The sequence below is a fragment of the Montipora capricornis genome, chromosome 3 (genome assembly GCF_036669925.1).
Source record: "Montipora capricornis isolate CH-2021 chromosome 3, ASM3666992v2, whole genome shotgun sequence".
NCBI classification, from domain to species: domain Eukaryota; kingdom Metazoa; phylum Cnidaria; class Anthozoa; order Scleractinia; family Acroporidae; genus Montipora; species Montipora capricornis.
In genome coordinates this window covers 73,966,449-73,986,448 of record NC_090885.1, presented here as the reverse complement: position 1 = coordinate 73,986,448, position 20,000 = coordinate 73,966,449, and the positions used below count along the sequence as shown (strand labels likewise).

General features: G+C 40.8%; 2 protein-coding genes across 11 annotated transcripts in view; one reads left to right on the top strand and one right to left on the bottom strand.

The window, feature by feature from the left end:
* The first annotated feature begins 65 nt into the window (after positions 1-65).
* LOC138044074 (histamine H2 receptor-like) lies at positions 66-2,969 on the top strand. The gene is made up of 2 exons (XM_068890700.1): positions 66-219; positions 1,808-2,969. Exon 2 carries the CDS (start codon positions 1,943-1,945, stop codon positions 2,867-2,869), a length of 927 nt encoding a protein of 308 aa, XP_068746801.1. The 5' UTR covers positions 66-219; positions 1,808-1,942; the 3' UTR covers positions 2,870-2,969.
* A 2,776-nt stretch (positions 2,970-5,745) lies between these two features.
* LOC138044072 (octopamine receptor beta-2R-like) overlaps positions 5,746-20,000 on the bottom strand; it is a 17,822-nt gene continuing 3,567 nt past the window's right edge. Inside the window, exons 1-3 of one of the 10 annotated variants that reach the window (XM_068890694.1) lie at positions 15,659-15,737; positions 8,775-8,832; positions 5,746-7,469 (exon numbers count right to left, since the gene is read on the bottom strand). In XM_068890694.1, coding sequence (XP_068746795.1) covers positions 6,120-7,106 — 987 coding nt within the window. In that variant the 5' untranslated portion in view covers positions 7,107-7,469; positions 8,775-8,832; positions 15,659-15,737 and the 3' untranslated portion in view covers positions 5,746-6,119. Of the gene's footprint in view, positions 7,470-7,685; positions 7,918-8,774; positions 8,833-9,125; positions 9,333-10,405; positions 10,497-10,991; positions 11,090-13,621; positions 13,971-15,258; positions 15,341-15,658; positions 15,738-20,000 lie in introns of those variants that run through there. The other 9 variants (XM_068890689.1, XM_068890695.1, XM_068890693.1 and 6 more) reach the window with 9 other exon arrangements.

Below are 20,000 nucleotides of genomic sequence, written 5' to 3'. Positions count from 1 at the left end.
ATGCGACATCAAAAACGAAAATCAATTAAAAAGCGGAGCTCACATGTGCGGTCCGCTGCACGGAAGCGGCAAAATCCGGTCGCGTCTTTATAGAAGCGCTATTTCGCCTTTTTATCGTTAAATTCAATTTATTGCACGTTAACCAGCAGCGTCTTTCCAGCTCAAAAGCTTGAAGAAGAGAAGAAAGATATACTTGAAACAAGTGCTTATCTTGTCCAGGTAAAGTGTTGTATGCTTTTTTGCAATAATTAACAAACACCTACGGATCAGAGGCTGCGGCTTTCGGCGTTGACATTACTCGATGAGTCGGTTCTCATTGACTGCCATCAGAAGCTTATCATCTACTCTTAATACGAAAAACGACTGAGAAACAGCGAAAAATGGTAATCAGGCATTCTAATGTGCTCAGCAATCTCTGCTTTCTTGGTCACCAGCTAAATCTTTTTATTGTTCTTCTTCGTCTTGAAGTAGTTAATAAGCCTGATCATTTAGCGGTTCTTTTTAAATTACTAAGATATTTTGAAAGTCACCACCGTTGCTAAAACACACTAAAGTCAAGATGAAAGAGATAAGTTGTGTTAAAGGGAATTAAGTCATTGGTTTGTCTCTTCGAATTGTTCGGAAAAGCAAGAACCTATCGGTAGTAGCCAAAACGCGGGTCCGGGGCTGGGGCCGGGGCCGGGGCTGGGGCCGGGGCCGGGACCGGGGCCAGGGCCGGGACCGGGGTCGGGGTCGGGGTCGGGGTCGGGGTCGGGGTTGGGGTCGGGGTCGGGGTCGGGGTCGGGGTGTCTTTGTTTTCCATTTTTTTTTGGTTCAATTTTTGACGTTATTCTCCTGTAATGTTATATGCGAATGTTTGGCATCTTTCTTTCATTTATACGGAATCTACGAAAGAGACATCTTTGTTTTTCGAAATTAAGAGAATTTCAGACTGAAATTGGAATTTTTGTGGGGAATATACACTAACTCCTTGAGACACTGAAGATCCGCTGAGCTCCACATTTTAAAAGCACATTTTAATCTTTACTTCGTAAAAACCTCCGCAATACAATTAAAACGAAACAGAACATAGCCACAGTTCCACGATAGTCGTCACACAACGTTATCATTTGACTGTTTTCGCAAAATTGTTTTCAATGTTGTTCTGTTTTTTTATAGTGATACTGGATTCGATCCCGTGACGTCCGAATAGAATTGACTAGCAAGTTCCCGTGCGACTCTGGCTTTACTACAAACCGTTTCTAGTAAAGACAGACAACAACAAGACAGCAACACGAGCAACGAGGAAATTTATACGTTGCGTGACTGTGTGACGATCACATTTTTCTCAAGAAGTAAACATTGAAATGCTGTTTTTAAGTGTGGAGATCAGCGAGTCTTCAGTGTTTTTGGCAGTTGGCGTATATTTCATAAACTCCAATTTCAGCATTTCCGGAAATGATCTTAATTTCGAAAAACAAACTCCGATTTTCGAAAAGACTAAGTCAGGTTATCGCAAAAGCCAACAGGAGAATAACGATAAAAATTGAAACCAAAAAAAAAAGGGAAAAAGAAAAGGGACCCCGACCCCGACCCCGACCCCGACCCCGGCCCCGGCCCCGGCCCCGGCCCCGCGTTTTGGCTACTACCGAACCTATCAGCCTGTTGTTAACCATTCGTGCGTTTGGTTTCATTTTACAAGAATTGTTCCAAAAATAATGCATTATAGGTTAGCACGTATTTAATTATAATAGCAAATAACCAGATAAAGAACAAACTAACCAACAATGACTGTTGTATTAAAATTCTCTTATGTTTTGCGTTCTAGTCCCATTGTCGACAATTTTGAATACATTTCTTCTCCTTGAAATAAGACTCAGGCCTTCATTCATCCCACACAGCGGGAAATATCTTTGGCCAACAAAAAGGCGAGAAAAGAGAGGATATAAAACAAAACTGCACAATGCCAGTGAACAGTACCCTGAGTACAACCCGTTCACCTCAAAATTTCTCTGTGGGCTTTCAAGCGTGCGTAGCTACTTTTTCCGTCATGATGATCCTGGTCACTATATGCGGCAATTGTCTCGTCATCGCAGCGTTTCTGCTTCAAAGACGCATGCGCACGGTTACCAACTCCTTCTTGGTGTCGCTGGCATGCACCGATCTGTGTGTGGCACTTTTCTCAATGCCTGTGGGGCTTGCATACCTCCTTACCGGACCCATGTGGATTCTTGGAGAAACTCTGCGACACGCTTGGACCATGGTGGATATTCTTGTGGGAACGGCTTCAATTATGAATCTAATGGTGATTAGCTTTGATCGTGCTGTCAGCATAAGACACCCTTTAAGGTATGCTGAGTGGATGACACCAAGAACAGTGACCGCGATTATTGCTTGCGTTTGGATTTATTCCGTAGGCGCGGCCATTACAAGTCACCTTCTCTTTACAAAACGCATTTTCAATCTGGTTGCAACCATCATATGTTTTTGTGCTCCTCTGCTTTTCATAATCTCCGCGCATTTCCTTTCGTTCAAAGTAGCCCTACGTCAAGTGAAACAAATACGTGCCACAACGCCTGCGCAGTACCTTAGGGGTCAGAACAATTTCATGAAGGAGTACAAAGCAGCCAAGACGCTTTCAGTTGTCTTAGGAGCTTTTGCGATATGTTGGCTGCCGTTTGGTACACTTAATGTAATGTACAGTTTGTGTGATCCGTCGAAAGATTGTCCCATCGTAAAACCGGAGGTTATCATGGCCACTAAATGTATGCACTACGTAAATTCCCTGCTAAATCCAATCATTTACACTGTCATGAACAGAGACTTTCGGAAAGCTTTCATAGCGATACTAAGTACGGGTGACAAATGTGACCCCGCTCTGAATCGTTAGAAGAGATGGTTTCTGAAAGAAGACCACTGACTATGGAATGCCGTTTGTATCAAAAATACTTCTTGTCATATATAAAACTTATCAATAAATATATAAAACTCATTGCTCTTTAAATAGAACATCTTAGCTTATACATAAGACTTGCTAAAAAATATAAAACCCTTCACGCCGTATATAAAACATGTTTGAAAATAGAAAACTTGTTTGAAAATAGAAAACTTGTCACGCCATATATAAAACTTGTTGCAATAAAACTTGCCATATATAAAATATAACTTGTCACGCAATACGCCTATTGGAACCCAGTATCGCGCCAAAGCGGGGCGAGAACGAGACGATGAACTTGAGTTTCCCTGATTAGCAAGATAACCTCTCACAGAGACCTCGTTGAGAGACTATCAAGTTTTGCTGATGGTCTTAGAGACCTAAACATAGTGGAAAGACAAAGAGGTAATCAAAAGGACATAAATGAGTCACTGTCTCGATTATCAGAGCAAAGTGAGGCAATCACCGTCGGCAGCCTTAAGCGAAGTTGTCATTTCAACAGCTCTGCGTCATTGATGTCCTTATTGCCAGCAACCTGGAACGATTTAGAACTTACTGCGCGTTTCATTAACATGCGGACTCTTTAATTCAAAGGTCAACCGACAACCGTTTTCGCTACCGTCAATCTAACGTTCGGCAGCTCCTCCGAACATCCGACTACTGTCGAGCGCGCAGTAATCAAATCACATCGTTGAGCCCAGTTCAGTCAACACAGTCGGAAGCTGGGAGGAGCCCCCGAACATTTGATTGACGGTAGCGAAAAACGCATTTGTCCGTTGACCTTTGAATTTAAGAGTCCGCATGTTATTGAAAGACGCAGTAAACATCTGCTACAAGTAGAACAATGAAGCTGGGCCTTAGTGATCATGATTTGATCTCTGCTTTACGGAAGCAAAGACCATTAGACCTCAACGCAAGCCCATTGAATATCGTAGTATCATGAAGGGCTTCGAAAATGATCGTTACCTAGCTGATGTTGGCATACTGCATATATCTTCGATGACATTGATGATATTTGTGAACACTGGTACCAGCTGTTCATCGAAGTAGTGGACCAGCAGATGCCATGCAAAAAGAAGTATATCCGGGGAGACCAGCTGCCGTCAACCCACCTCTGGAGTATTAGAGAGATGGTGCGCTATCGTATGCTTGAAATAATCAAACTTAGACGCTGGTGTTTCTACTCGTTTTTGTCTTTAAATTGCAGGCTGAATCGTGGTCAAACCCTAAAAACTTATATGATAACCATACTCGACGTTAAGCACAGACGCGTTTGTAACACATCCGTGCAAAAGTCACTTTTACGGATAACTACTATTTTTTAAACAATTTTCTGTATTTTCCGTTCCACAATTTGTTGTCAAACTCCATTTTGTAAGTGTGCCTGGTTTCGTTCCGTGTGCCGCGAAGACGGACTTTTCATGTTGGCTACAGATCCCCCTGGAAGGGGAGGGGGGGGAGTACTACAAGAGGAAATTCACTGCAGGAGACTGTTTCTCTGATAAACGGTTAAAGTAATAATGATTAACCCCACTTGTTATAAATTATTTCCTGTCTCACGCCTGTTATGAAACGTTTAGCCTCCCCTTAACCTCGTGCAAAATGTATGAGACGATTTTCATTGTTTATTCCCACGAATTTCCTGTTTATATCGAACGAACAAAACTTCATTCAATTGCTCCTCTTATACATTTCATTGAGTGACTACTTCTCCCTAAAACTAGCGATTTAATAGTAACGTTGTAATGTATTTATAATGTGTGTTGACGTAAATAAAGGATAATTACGACAATGACAATAACGCTAACGACTTAGTAGTCTGTACTCTTGTCCTACTCATTAAGACAAATTAAAGCTCCTTCTACGAACTAATTAAACAGGAAAGTTAATTCTCTAACGTCATTGAAGAACTAATGGTGGTGGGTAGAGGTCATTAGGTTCCATTCCCTTCAGTGGGAGGGTCGGTGGCCTCATGGCTAGAGTGCTCGACTCCCGGATCGAGTGGTCCGGGTTCGGGTCCTGCCTGGTCGGGGACATTGTGTTGTGTGCTGGGGGGAACCCTGCGAGGGACTACCATCCCATCCAGGGGGCGGGGGGGGGGGGGGGGGTAAAGATACTCCTAGTTGCTTCATGCTAATGAAACCGGAGATAAGTGCCGGCCTGATGGGCCTTCTGGCTCGTAACAGAGGGTTTGCTTTACTTTTTACCTCAGTTTCAAGGATTAAAGTCAGAACGTGGGACAGCTTTCTCGGCCGGTATTTTCTCTCTTCTCTGCCTCCTTTGTCGTTGTCGTCCCTGGGAACGAGGTTGGACAACGACAAAAAAACGAGGTTGCGCGCAATTCGGAGAAACGAGAAGCGCTAAATAAGAGAATAATTAGATTTATGATTCCCTGTGTAAGTAACTTGCAAATGTACAACACCGTCCTCAAGATGACCACTAATGCTCAGTTGGATTCAGTGATCGCGTTAGAAATAGAGGACAATACATGGCCGCGCGGGGTTACGAATTTTATCTTCGAGTACTGAAAGTATCTCTCACGAGTGAGCAAAGCGAACGAGTGAGAGGTACTTTCAGCACAAGAAGATAAAATTCGTATCCCCAAGCGGGCATGTAATGTTCTGTTATATTATATAGATATTGACGAAATGTCCAGATTTAAAACAACTTGTTTTATTCATTTTCGAAATGATGAAATAGTGGTCACCAACCGCTAAAACACGCATGTTGTGTAACATGAAACGAGATATGAAAGTTATGAAAAACAAATCATGACCATGTAAAATTTGCAATAAAAATGTTAATGTAGTAGAGAAGAATTATATTGAAGCAAAAAAGTATCTTAAAATAAAGACGAAGCTCGCGTTTTATTGGCTAATCGTGTTCATTACCATGACGACACATATTTTCACATTTGAAAGATAAAAATGTTATTTTCACTGGGCGCGGTGAAGATATGAGTTTTTAGTGAAAGGAGAAATCCTGGTATTTCATCAGTATCTGTATCATAAAACAGGGTTTGTGCATGGCGCTGGGAAACGCTGGAATAGATAAGGGATAAAAACAAAACACTTTTCGAGCATTAGAATTCTCTTTATTTTGATTTTTTGCAAAACGCAAATTTCAATCTGACCTTTGCCTTTTGCCGTAAACGTGTTGCCAAATCTCTCTAGCGAAGGTTTCCGATCGCGTCAATGTTGAGTCTCTAAACGTTAGTGCATCCCTGCTGACCCTTATCTTTTTCCATTCGATTGCATTGAGTCAATTGACCAGAACGATCGCCATTTCCACTGTTTGCTGAGGCATTTGATAACGACAGCAGCTTTAGATCCGTGAACAGCTTCTTGAATGCGAATCTAAAGTCTTTATTCATGAGACCATATATCAACGGGTTTAACATCGAATTTCCGTAATGCATCCACTTCGCAACGGAAACAGCGAGAGGCGGAGGAGGGCAGCGACAGATGTAATATCGAAGATTAAGCGCAAAGAAGGGAGACCAGCACACAATAAACGCTCCTATAACCACGCCGAGGGTCTTGGCTGCCTTCAACTCCACAGTCAACGAAAAGCGCCTGGATTGACCATTAATGTTCAAGTCTATTTGTTTGGCTTGGTAACGCGCTGCCTTAAAAATACTCATGTACGCAAAGAGGATGATAATAACTGGAATGGCGTAATTCAGTAACACTATTACCAACGTATATATATCCAAATGCCAGAACGTGGGCCCAAGGCAGGCGATGAGGATGGAAGATACCCATATGGCGCTGATAATCACAATTGCTCGCTTTGATGTCATTCGAACGTGGTAGTAAAGAGGTCCAGTTATGCAAAGGTATCGGTCAATACTTACACAGGTCAAGTGCCATATTGACGCCACGCTCACCATTATGTCCGTACCAGTCCATAACATTTGTAAAAGGGGTTTGCGCTGGAATAAGTGCAGACCAGATATTATGTACGCCACCCAAACTGGCATCGAAACCACTGCAACCAGAATATCGGTGACAGCTAAGGACACAACGAAATAATTTGTGACGCGACGCAATCTGCTAAAGCATTTGAATGCAAGTATAACAAGGATGTTACCAACCACAGCAAACACCATTATAAGTACCACAAATACACAGGAAAGAGCAATATGAGCACGGTCAAACTTATCAGGCGTGTTGGAGCTTGCGTTCGCCATTGCAGCCAAAAGGTGTGCTGATTACAGGCGATGACCTTACTGAAATTGAAAGATTACGCGCGTACTTTGATCTTGTACTTCTCCTTCCTTAGAGATTCCCTGCGTTATGTTGTTGACAGCTCGTCTGGTGATAAAAATTCTCCCAATTTAATTGATTTTCCTGTTGATCTTCTAAGTTGTATTCAGTTGCGACTGGCGAGATTTATTGTGCTTCTAAAGAACAAAGACACTAACAGCGAACAAAAGCCTCGAATAGTCTTCAGTTTAAGCACCACACAAAATATATAATCCCGTATTTGTTGGATTGTTGATGCCTCACTCGAGACTGACGTCCATCCGTCAACACTTTGTCACTTTGTTCAGCTGAAAGAAAAAAAAACGAAGTATAGAGTGCTATCCTCGTCCCAAAATCAACGCAGGGGGCTGAGAGTTGACTGCCATGCTTTTCAGTCAGGTCGATTTTTGGACCTATGGCTCCGCGTTGGATTTTAATTTGCTTTATTTACAAAAACAAGCAAAGAAACAAATTATTATACGATACAGAGGCTTTAAAATTACAGTTTCAACCACAGATCTTACTTGTCTGTTTCCTGAATGATTTGCTTTTATTGAAGTTTATTTCCGATGAGTCATAAACTCGCGTTAAATCCCTGAACCGAACGATTATTCCTGTCGGCCAAGGATTGTGGAAGTCAATTGCTGTCATTTGGAAAAAGGAGACAAAAAAACTGACTGTTCTCAAGTTTGAATAGCTTATTTAGAGTAAAAAAAGTGAATATACAAAAGAACCGACGGGGTGTATTCCAAATTTAGCTAAATTTGCAATTTTCCTCCTGATTTGCTTCCTTAGCTTGACAGTCACGCAAAGTCGAAAATGAATAATATGTTTCAAAAGACCCTGAAACCAAAGCTAGGTTCTGAAGTACAGTTAATAACTTCACGTACATTTGTTGTTTTTTTCTCTATTTTGCGCATACGAGTAATGATCCATCATCAATCGTGCACATTCGACTCGGCATGGGCGGCGAAACATTCGGCTGAAAAGATCCAATCGTTCTGTAAGACGGATTTTGAAAACCGAATACTCCGACGTCATTAATAAAACTGTGTCAATAGGATTGAAAGTAAAAGCATCAAAGCTGAGCAAAGTTATCGTGCAATGAATGCTCAGGCGAAAGGTGATAAAAAGATGAACTACTCTGTGCTAATGTTCGGCCTCAATTCATCATACATCAAATAACATAATCACACAAATCAAGAGAAAAACCTAAACGCGACTGTTTACTCTCAACAAAACGGTCGCTTCTGAGCAAAAAAAAAAATGAAACTAGAGGAGGATACAAAAACATTTTTTAAAAAGAAAGCAACGAAGCGATAACTCAAAAAGGAAGTAACCAGTGTTTTTTTTTTTCAACAACATGGCGGCGGAGATTAACTCAGTTGTAAACCGTGAACGATATAAAAATACACCGACTATGCACTCTGTACACATTTTACTTCATAGAGCCGATTGTTTAGGAACAACATTAATCTATGAAAATTGAAAAGGACAACTATAACAAGTTTTTTTTTAAGGGGAGTATTAAAATTCAGGAATAAATGTCGGCTTCCTGTAGGATTCACATTGTATTCTAATGAGAAAAAAAAAAACAGTTGAATCGAACGTACCCTTTTTTGTTTTCAGCATTCGTTGAAATCGAGAGCATTTGATAAGCTGTAAGTTTCTCTGAAAGATAAAAGAAAAAGGTGGTCATCGATAGCAAAGTTGATTGGAAGTATTTTATGTTGCGGTACGTGCAATTTAATTTTCGTTCAAAAATGTCCTTCTGTGTACAGCACGTACCGCTTCAAGAGTACGTTGTGCGGGACACAAAACGCGATCTACAACTGTCCTAGATCGGCTAAGACGTGGCCTTAATTTAAGCTGTCGAGGCCACGCCGTGATTGAGAGGAAACCGTATCTAAGTTGAAAATTTGCACCATAAATCTCGTCTAGCAAAAGATCAGGCGAAAACTAACCCTAGTTGGTTGTGTTGGCAGATGCTCAAAATCTACTAAGGTGTCATGAATTTGGCCTTATTGTTCTTCTTTTCGGCGTTCACTGTAGCTTTTAACATGTTAGTGACAAAAGCTGATCGTTTGTTTTTTTCTTTTCCCAATCGGAAGGAAGTTAGGAATGAAAAGAGGACCTTGGAAGCCTGACGAGGTCTACTTGATTTAGATCTCTTGGTCGGTTGCAATCGCTTAAAATTTACTGAAACAAAACTCCGAAAAAAGAAGCCAGGTTACTCGATCAGTTAAGTCACAATGCAAAATACGCGCTGACGACTATTCTCTGTGTTCTCCCATATCTTAATACAATATTTAAAAATATCAATAAGAAGAGGAAGTATAATTGAAAAAATAAAAACAAAATTTCGGAAACAAAGAGCGAAAGCTTGACCTAGACAAAATTTCAAGAAATGTAGAGAATACCATTAAACCAGACCGGAGAAGAAACAACGTCGCTGACATCTCATTTTGTTACGTTTTGCATTTTAAAGAGGCATAAAAGCAGTTTAAGGAATCAATTTCGTGAAGATTTATTATCTTAATCTTACAGTTCTGTTTGAGAGTGAATACCAAGTACACCGCATAATACGAGACTAATACGGAATGTTAACTGACCAATCTGGCAAAGCTAAGCGCATAATCGAGGGCAGACTTCCATCAAATTTTAAAATTCGAAAACTGAAAACAATAGTACACAATGTGAAATTATAGATACACACAAATAAAAACAGACAATGGAGTGCTAAGACAGGATGAAATTTTCTATTACTAATGTACTCGTAATTATTCGGAAGCCAACTTTTTCGACAACCATTAATTTCATTTCGTATCATCGGTTTTCGTTATCGCGAATTTAGCCTCGGACTTCGTCAAAACAACACATTGCGGCCAAATACGTTGTGTTTTGATCCATGGAAAACTCACATATCATAGAAACGTTGTCGTTAGTAAATGACAAAAACACTCGTTGAAAGGCGTTAGTGCAAATCTGACCCGCATGCAGAGCCATGCAAGGACAGGTTTCGCCAGCAGTTTAGACGGTCGTCTTTTTGCAACGCATAATGAGAGCGAAACTGGAATGAAAGGATTTTAATAAGGATGAATCCTGTTGTTTGGATATAGGGTCGGAGTTCCGGATATAGGAAGAAACGGTAGTTTGTCGAAAAAAGCGGAGAACTGTTTTTTTATTTCCCACCAAGAGGTGTCGACTGAGATGCATGATATCTCAATATTATTATCGTGCTTACCAGGAAACAGCTAACTATATCTCAGTAGACCTCATAATCATACCACGGTAGCCGCCTCACCTCAGTATAACGTTTACAATCATGAGCTTTCGTCAGACCGGCCTAGAGGAAGATTATTGAGTAGATATGTTATGAAAAAATTTTGGTATTGACTAATTGCTTGGATATCCAAGATAAAGAGAAATTGTCATCGGTACATTAAAGGTCTCCAAAAACATCAAATGCATGGATAAAGCGGTAATTTTATTGTGTTTGTTATGGTTGATCTCCGCGTCACTTGTGTACTGTAAGTGATCATGACGGTCAGTTTTTGGCACTTGTTAAATTTGTTATGTACGTATATAAAGTGTGTACATTTGTACAAACGAGATGAACGATGAACGTCACTTTGTCTCCGGGCAATTTTTTTTTCCTTTTTGTTTTGTTGATATATTGTTTAGCCATGTAATAAACATCTTATTGACCGGGCTAGGTAAACCTCGACCACAGTCATCAATTTGAATCAAACTGCGTTCGGTCTGTACTGGCTACCTCAGTTAAGACCTACCTCTCGGTTAATAAGAGCTTATTAATTAAAAGCCCTTACCAGACGGCCGGTCCTCAGGTGTTCACTTTCCAGGATTTATCAAGTTCTGTTACCATACGATGTAATTAAAAGAAAAGGACTCGTCTGTGAAATGGCGAAAAGAGCTTCTACCATTAACATCTCTAAGAAGGTGACAAAAGCAAATTAAAATTCTGCAAATTATCATTTATAACGAACCACCAATCAGAAAGCTGATGAAACCTGTGAATGTTGCATATGCAGTTTCCACTCACGCTGGTACAGCTGGCATCTCACATTTCAGAATTATTTTAACTAGCGTCAAGCAACGCTGCCGAATTATAATAACAAACGTTTTAGCGAACGTTTGCAAGTATGTTCGTATATAATGAACGTTGTAGCGACAAAGAAGTCAAGAATGTCTCAAAAATTTTGTCCAGGTTTGTAGTAAGGAACGCAAGTGATATTTTTAACTCGAGCTGCGCAAAATTTCAATCTGTACACAATGTTGCAAAAAGTCGGTTTTTTTGGGATGACAAATTCAGAGTTGTTACGTATTCAGCATACAAATCAGAAAGTAATAACAGACATTCGCTCGATAGTTCGTGTACTCGCGAGCTGTATTTTTGGGCGGTGAAGCTGCGAGGAAACCCAGTCTCTCGCGGCGAAAGCTCCAACCAGCTTACATTTTGGATAAATTTGAACTCCATGTAGAACTTTTGCAAAACAAGGAATTTTTTTCTCATTACGAAGAACTTATCCGGCTGCCTTTCTCCAGTAGCAATTTTAAAGGGTCTAGCCCCAAGCATGCATGCATGCATGCGCGTTCATCTTTGCACAGACGGTCAGCAAAATATAGGACATCATAGACCTTATTCATAAATGGCGGTCACCTGCCAAGCCTCATTTTAGAGCAAGAATTCTTTTCAATTCACTGTATGGTATCGAGGCTTGGTGGGCTAATTTGCACTTGGAAGAAAGAATCATAACTTCACCGCCATTTATCAATAAGGTCTATGGAGCCAGGGTATTTTCCTGCGCTGAGTTAATTACTTCGTGAGCCTGCAGCTGCATGAAGCAAGTGCTATGTCAATGCAAATTACTGACAATATAGTCAACAGTTGGTGGGTTTGTTAACAGGTGGATTGTTGTATTTTCAAAGGGATTCCCGTAGTTAACAGCTATGCAGGGCTTGTCACCGTATTAAATGTCTTACATGAGTTTGAGATGAATGGGTTTGACTACAAAAAAAGAGGCCGTAGGACCTCTGACCAGTTAGAACACCGTTCGCGACCGAGTGGCGGGTACGAGCGACTCTTTCTGGACATTTTTTTCGGATGCCACAATTTCCTCTGTATCATAACAACGGATCAGTGGGGGGTTATAAGTCATCAAACTTTACAGTGATTATTGTTTTGCTTTTTGCCATCTTGAAAACATGCCGAAACTATAAACAAACGGATAGCAAATTCACAATGGCTTTTGAAACCCAGAAACGTTTCGGGAATTCCGAGAAAGAGGCCCTTATGGTCCTAACGTACTGACTAAAGTGATACCCAAAGATTACAATGACATCCACAAATGTTTAGACTTTCAAGTGTTCTCGAATAAGGCCCGGCTATAACCCGAAGGCCCCATTTCACAACCCTTGTAAACGCTGTGGGACGTTAAAGAAAACGCACTAGGGAGTTTAATTAAGGACGCGTTCGATTGACCCTATTCCGGAATAAGAATACGTGCAGTGATGATGGAAACGGTATGTTTGGCGCGTTTCGAAGCAGCAAGGATAATAAAAATATGTTTAAAATAGTATTTTAACAGATGTTTGGCAATTTTTATTTGAATCTCCGTAAAAACGAAGGATTTCTAACTTATATTCCATGTATTCCTATTCCGGATTACGGTCAATCGAACGCACCCTGAGCAAAGACGACAGCTGCGGCAACGAAAACGTCATTCCAAAATATAACTTAGCGCTATCGCAAGTATTTCGCGATTATTCCTTCTCCTTCACGTTGCACAATACGGGCGAACTATCCTGTAAATGAATGGCTACGAACGGTTTTAAAGTAAACATAGCAAAAATAAATGGCGCATTGTTATATGCTCACGTTGTCGCCAAAACTTAAAATCTAGTGATTTCACGTTGTTGTTTTGTGGAGTACGACAAAGAAATGCATGGAAATTCGTGCTGCCGTGCAGTACGATTATTTCTTCATTTTTAACTAATAATATTCTTGCTTTGTGGCTCTGTCGTTGCTGTAGACGCCGTGTTTGCTTAAACTCCCAACTTTTTGCAAAGAGTAGGGGCATGGAGTCCCCGTTGTGGTGTATCGGTCTCCCTGCACGTGTGCGGCCTGGCCGGATTAGCTTTAAGGGCTTCTCACGGATGTGACCACAAAAGCAAACTAAAGCCAGAAATAAGGCTATCTTCCGGTTTCTGGAGTCCTCACTAAGTCGTAAGTCAGTTTTGAATTAGATATATTCATTTTTTCGGAAAATCCTGTCATGATAACTTGAAAAGAAAAAGTGATTCAAAGATTTTGTGCGCCAATTCGAAGTCATGATACATTGCTTCCGGGCTGGCAATACATCAGGAGAGCGTGACTTAGGGAGAAACTGAAAAGGCTGTAATCAATGAAAAAAAAATGAAATGGTCTTATGATGCTTACCAAAGTGAGACGATGAAGTTTACTGAGTAAGATAACTCATCTTATGGCACTTTACATCTGCGAGGTCACTGAAGTACAGAAGTTATAAGCGTTTCATCAAACTTACAAGAGTTCAGTAAAGTAAGGGTGATGTCCAGATTGAACTTTACAGGCTGCAAGGTCGAGATCTGCAACGCACTGGAGCAAACTGAAGTCTACACATTTTGGCATCTAAATATCAAGGTTATCTCCTTCTGTGTTTAATTATGCATCCAGTGACGTTTTTGAATAACGAATGGCTGCTTTAATTAAAGTCTTTTCAGATAGACATTGCAATATTTAAGGTATCGTTTCCGAGTTATAATCTTTAAAATGCCCGATTAAAATCTTTCCTTTTGAAATCTGAAGTCTTCTTATGCAAATTATTATTATGACCAAAATAATGGCAAAGATAACAGATGGTAAAATTTCCGGAAGCTAACGACCTCAGAAAAATCTATTCTTCGATAAAAAATATTTTCATTTCGTTCCGTCTTGGATTTACATTTTTCTGAATTGACAAGGTAGCGGCTATTTTTAGATAGTTTCATTTCCGACAGCTAAGTTTTCTTTACTTTTTCATCTTAAAACGTCTTTATTTTTCTAAGCTAATGTTTGGTATTCTAGCCCTACCGATCTAATTTCTCTATATAAAAGAAAACACAATTTTATCTCACGTAGAGAGACAAAAATGGCAAGCTTATAAGCTAGTGAATGAAGGGGTAGTTTCTAAAGAAACTGTGGTGCTGCGTCGGTGGGGAAGTAGTATACAAAAATTTGGTTTTATCAACGGAGTTGATAATGTAAATTGGCCACCGTACAGAGATTCTAAAAGCTGACGTTTCGAGCGTTAGCCCTTCGTCAGAGCGGATTCGCTCTGACGAAGGGCTAACGCTCGAAACGTCAGCTCCGTACATTATCAACTCCGTTGATAAAACCAAATTTTTATAAGCTAGTGAGTCAAGTATATATTTCCTACGTATAATTTCCGACCAATCCCTTTGGGCTGAAAAAAAAACTGATAATTATTAAAGGAAATGAGACCTCATAGATTTATGTTTATTACAATGTGTCATACATACCTCGGTTTTTGTCAATTTTTGTCTCAAATCCGCAAACTCTGAACCAACAAACGTTAACGTTAGGAGGACAATTAAATATCGAGACAAAGCATGATACGACTAAATGCTTTTGTCATGAATCCAACTTCACACCTTTCCCCCTAAACTGTCATAGTTTTCTCCTCTCTTCAGCCGTGTTCAGTTAAAGGTCCCTAGTTTTCCTCAGTCTTTGAATAAAAAAGATTAACTAAATCATCTTTTGATGAGAGCGCCCCCACAAGCGCGGCATGCACCAAAACATAGAAACAATTGCATTTCGCTGAGAAAAAATTCCGTGTGAACTACATCGCTGAATCGACTTCGATCTCCTTTGGAAGAAATACCGTAAAAGTCCATGTATAAGCGAGTACTCGCGAATATCTTGGTATTTTGTCGCACGTGGGGGAAAGATATGCGTCGAAGTGATTGTCGCAGGCGTCATAGCAAACAGCTTTGTGGAGGAATGGCGATTCTGTGTAGGTTGGTGTTCAGTTGTTTGAGTAAAGTGAAAATTAATACCTTGAGAGACCTCTTGGAGAACAAGAATTGCAAATGAACGCTTCAAGATACAAACCGTCGGATCGATCTTTAACGAGCCACCACTCATGCTTTCAGTTTGTTATATGTAGGAACATCTTGAGAAGTTCTTATGAATATTAATTAGGTCTTAGAAAAGTCCGTAGATAAGCCGCACCCCCGATTTTTGATTTGAACTTTGAGAAAAAAGGTTCAGCGTTTTCATAGACTTTTAAGGAAGTTTTCCGATGGTTTCCTCTTTGCATACTGTTTAATAACCGTTAACTAGTAAGTTATTAAAAGCCTTGTCATCTCAATCTAAAAATTGACTTGTGAGACACTACCAAATGGTACAAAAATTGAAGTTATCAATAAGTAAAGAAACGAACTTGTTCTCTCTTACTTGGTCTGAAATTCTCTCGACGTCTCAGCGACTGTTTCATCATATCTACTTAGGTTTTCCTAAGATAAGTCGGGAAGAGGAAAGTAGACTCCGCCAGCCGGCTCAACATTTCGTGTCGCGTGACTAGTAACCGCAAAACCATAAAACCAAAACAAAGAGTAGGGATATTTTCAAAACTCTGGCAAACACACGATAGCAAAGGAATCATTTTCCTCGAAACTGAAGAAAGTTCAAGTTTTTAAATTGCCATTTCAATTTTTACTGAAAAAGTTAATAGGTTTCTCAATTCGGCCAAACTACAATAGTTTCTGTAACCGACATACGTAGGAAATAGACTTTACTGATTAGAGTGTAATGTGAAGTGCTAGATTTGTACCCCATATTAACCATCCAGGTGATCTGGTGACGTAATGTGGAGGACTGGGAAGAAAAATTTTAAGGCCGTATCCCACAACCGCGCGCGGCCTTAGTTGTTGTTTCCAAACTCCCTGCAGTATTGCCATCGCCAAAACTCCAGAGATCATTTCGTGTCTACCACATTTTCTGTTACTGAATGAACATTCAAGTAGGCCCGACAAGATCTAACCTCGCCTCTGCCAAGTTTAAATCGAAAATAAGACCGCGCGCGGTTGTGGGATACGGCGTTAAAATTTTTCTCCTCAGTCCCCCGAATTATGTCACCAGATCACCTGGATGTGAGCGTTAGCCCTATTAATGGAGATGGGCCCACACAAGGACAGAGAAAAACTCTGACCAGGGAGGAAACACTCATGGGAATTTAAACAGTTAAAAATTGTCACGCAGTTGTAAATTTAAAATAATATTGATGACGCGTGGCGATTGATCATGCGCACAAATTAAAAAAACAGGTTTGTCAAGCCGAAACTGGATGACCATTTCTTTGGATGAGCGGCAAGTCAAGGAAAGTCGTGTCGGCTGGCAGAGTCTACTTTTCTCTTCTCGACTTATCTAGGAAGATCGAGAGAGACTAGAGACTCTGCTCGCAGGGTAAGGTTTTCCTTGATGTAATACACCTTCGTGAAGTTGCTTTTTTTCCATTGTGATTGCCTCTTTCAGTGTTAAGAGGCTGTTGTATTCCATTTAAACCAAGCTATTTAAAGGTTAAAAAAGTTGCTTTGGCCATTTTGGACCTCATAAATTTCAGTCGAGTCTGTCTAGTCGTGTCAGTCCCACGAGGAGATGTCCCTCCGGTATTGATCATGATGCCATACCATGACAAAACAGGAATCAAACACATCTCACTAATCCTTGATTACCGCTAGTTTTACTTCACCACCAGTGTTGTGTGCAAAATCATGTGAATTTCTCGGTGCAATTCAGTTATGCGTTTTTCGATTGAGTCATTGAAAGGGCGCATCGCACCTACACGTTTTACATACAAGATCAAAAGCCAATGTTTCATAAAAGCTGATCGTGACTTAATTACCGTAATTTTATTCCAAAACTTCGAATTCATTCCTATATATAACAATAGTAGGTCTCCAAAGTTTATGCAGCCCTCGTGGAATTGCTTTGGGTGCATTTTAGGCGAGGAGGGGTCGGCGGTCAGCAGTCGTGGAACATGGCGGGCAGGTTTTATTTTGCCTCCGCAACTATCTTTCTCACTTCCGTTTTACTACGTTCCTGGTTGTCACATTGTCCTGGATTAAGTAATGATGAAACCACACGTTTTCTGTTTGGAATTGGTCTGGAAGCGTTTCATCGCACTACATGATCGACTCCGACGCTCAAACGCCATTTTGGATCACTCGAAGTCACATATCATTTTGACGCTAAAATTTCTTCTGTTACAAAACGGGGACGTTCATGTTAATCCTGGTCCACCTAAACATCCTTGCGGTCTCTGTAACAAGGCTGTGAGATCTAACCCGAAAGCAATTGAATGAGAGGAATGTCTTCATTGGTTTCACATCAACTGAACTGCAATGTCCGCTCAATCTTACGACAATTTTGTCCGTGATTCTAATCTTGTCTGTATATTAAACTTTTGTGCCTTTCCAAACTTCCCCAAAACATTTCTTCTCGACAATTTGGATAGCTTTGCGAGTAATAACAGTTACCAGAGCCTCGAATCTAACAACTCTACAATAGGACCTACGCCTGTCCCACGTTGCTCGTCTCCCAAGAGACCACCGCTACACACCTCCAGCTCGATTGCTTGTTCTCCCTAACAGAAGAGGAGGAAGCCGAAGGTCATCTCGCTGAATTGTAATGGCATAAAGAGTCCAACTAAAAAAGCTCAATTTCAGGCACTCATCGATTTGCTTAAGCCTGATATCGTTCTGGGAGGCGAATCTAAACTGCATGGATTCCACAATACACACTTACTCGGAATTCCCAAGTACGTATGATATTCCTAGGAAGGACAGAACCTTGCACGACGAGGGAGTTTTTATTGGCGTTCGCAATGACATCATCGCAATCGAAGAAGTCCGCCTCGATGTGCACAAATTTGAGATCATTATTGTCTCTATAAAATTCGAAATAGCCGAGGCTCTTCTCCTCTTCAGTTATTATCGCCTGCCATCTCCTGATAATAACGCGTTGTATTTACTAGACGATGTCCAGTAAATTGACAAACGATGTTATGGGTGGCTCAACTCCATAGTCTCTGGAGTCTCTAATGGAATCAAATGCGCTTGTTCTTACCAAAAGTTGCTTCGAACCGAATCCCAGGGAATCCCGGCCTTAGTATCTAACCACTGCGTATGTTTCTCGGACAGCGCCAAAGCTGAGGCTTCACGCGAGTAGTATGACAGTGTGTTCATAGAAGAAGATCAGTCTCAGCAATTTACCAGACTGAAATGCCCCCTTCACGTTATGAGCGTATGCACGATATAAAATTCTCGGCAGAGGGCGTCAAGAATCAACTTCTGAAAATTAAGGTCGATAAAGCTAGTGGACCAGATTTGATTCTAGCTAGAATCCTCTGCGACACCGCCTCAGAGCCTGCACTCGTACTCGTAACCCTTTTTGAACAATCTTACGATTCGGGAACTCTGCCACATACCTGGAAGCTAGCCGATATTTGCGCCATCTTTAAAAAGGGCTCCAAAGCAGATCCCAAAAACTACAGACCGTTGTCTTTAACATCCCTTACATCTAACGTCATGGAACATACAGTATCCTCCCAAATATAACGACACCTTTCTACAAATTGCATCATCTCACCGCACCAACATGGTTCTCAGCGGGGTCTGTCATTTGCGAATGGGCATCAGTCCTGAAACGTCCATGGTCAGGTCGATGTTGTATTTATAGATTTTGCAAAAGCTTTCGACTCTGTTCCCCATGGAAAGGCTTTTACTTAAGGCTGACTACTACGGAATCTAACTAACATCCGGCTTCGAAGCTTTTTTGTCTGAGCGTAGCCAACGAGTTGTGATTAATGGTTCTCCTTCTTCGTGATCGCCTGTAGTTTCCGGGGTGCCTCAGTGAACCGTATTGGGTCCCATTCTCTTTTTGATGTTTTTTAACGATCTACCTACTAACATCACATCTGGTATCAAGGTCTTCGCTGACGACTATGTTCTTTACTGTCCGATTCACTCCGTAAGCGATCATTTAGCTCTCCAGCGAGACCTCGATCAACTAGAGAAGTGGACCTCTACATGGCAGATGAAATTTGCTCCTACAAAAATTTTTTACCTATGTTCATCACTTTGAAGAATTCTCCTTTCCAGTTTAATTACTTCCTTGCTCGCCACCAAAAGTACCCTCGGTCTCTACATAACATGTAGGTTGTGTTAGCAATTGCAGTTTTACGAAGCTAAAAAGAGGGCTATGACTGAGAGTCTTAGCGATCCTTCAAAGGAATCTGTCATCGTGCGGTCGATCTGTTAAGGAACGCTGATGCCTATCCTTAGTACGTCCAATTGTCGAATACGCCACGGGTGCTTGGTTTCCGCATTCAAAGAAAGGGATTGACTGTATCGAATCCGTTCAGCGCCGCTAATTTCCCTTTCGTAAACAAGCGACGCCATTTTTGACGGTCGACGCCATTCTTAGTCACCAAGCGTTATTCGGTTAGCTTTCAATAAATTGTTAGGGTTAGCTTCATTTAAATACTTTAAAATTGCGAATTTGAGGGCGTTGTTTCGGTAGTGTAGAGGTTAAGGACGTTCGCGCCCAAAATGTTCCCACGTACAGATTTTTTTTAAACTTGCTACGCAGAAAGGTAATGATCTACTTTTGCCAAAAAGGCAAAAAAATGAGGGGTCACCGTTCTCGTTTTCGAGATAAGGTGCATTTTTAGAGGCTTGCGTTATTTTAAGATGGTCTTAGCTTACAACTGTCAGGAATAAAAAAAACGCTACGTTAG

Excerpts from the sequence above, each read along its gene's own strand:
- LOC138044074 (XM_068890700.1), top strand. The coding sequence starts at position 1,943 with ATGCCAGTGAACAGTACCCTGAGTACAACCCGTTCACCTCAAAATTTC.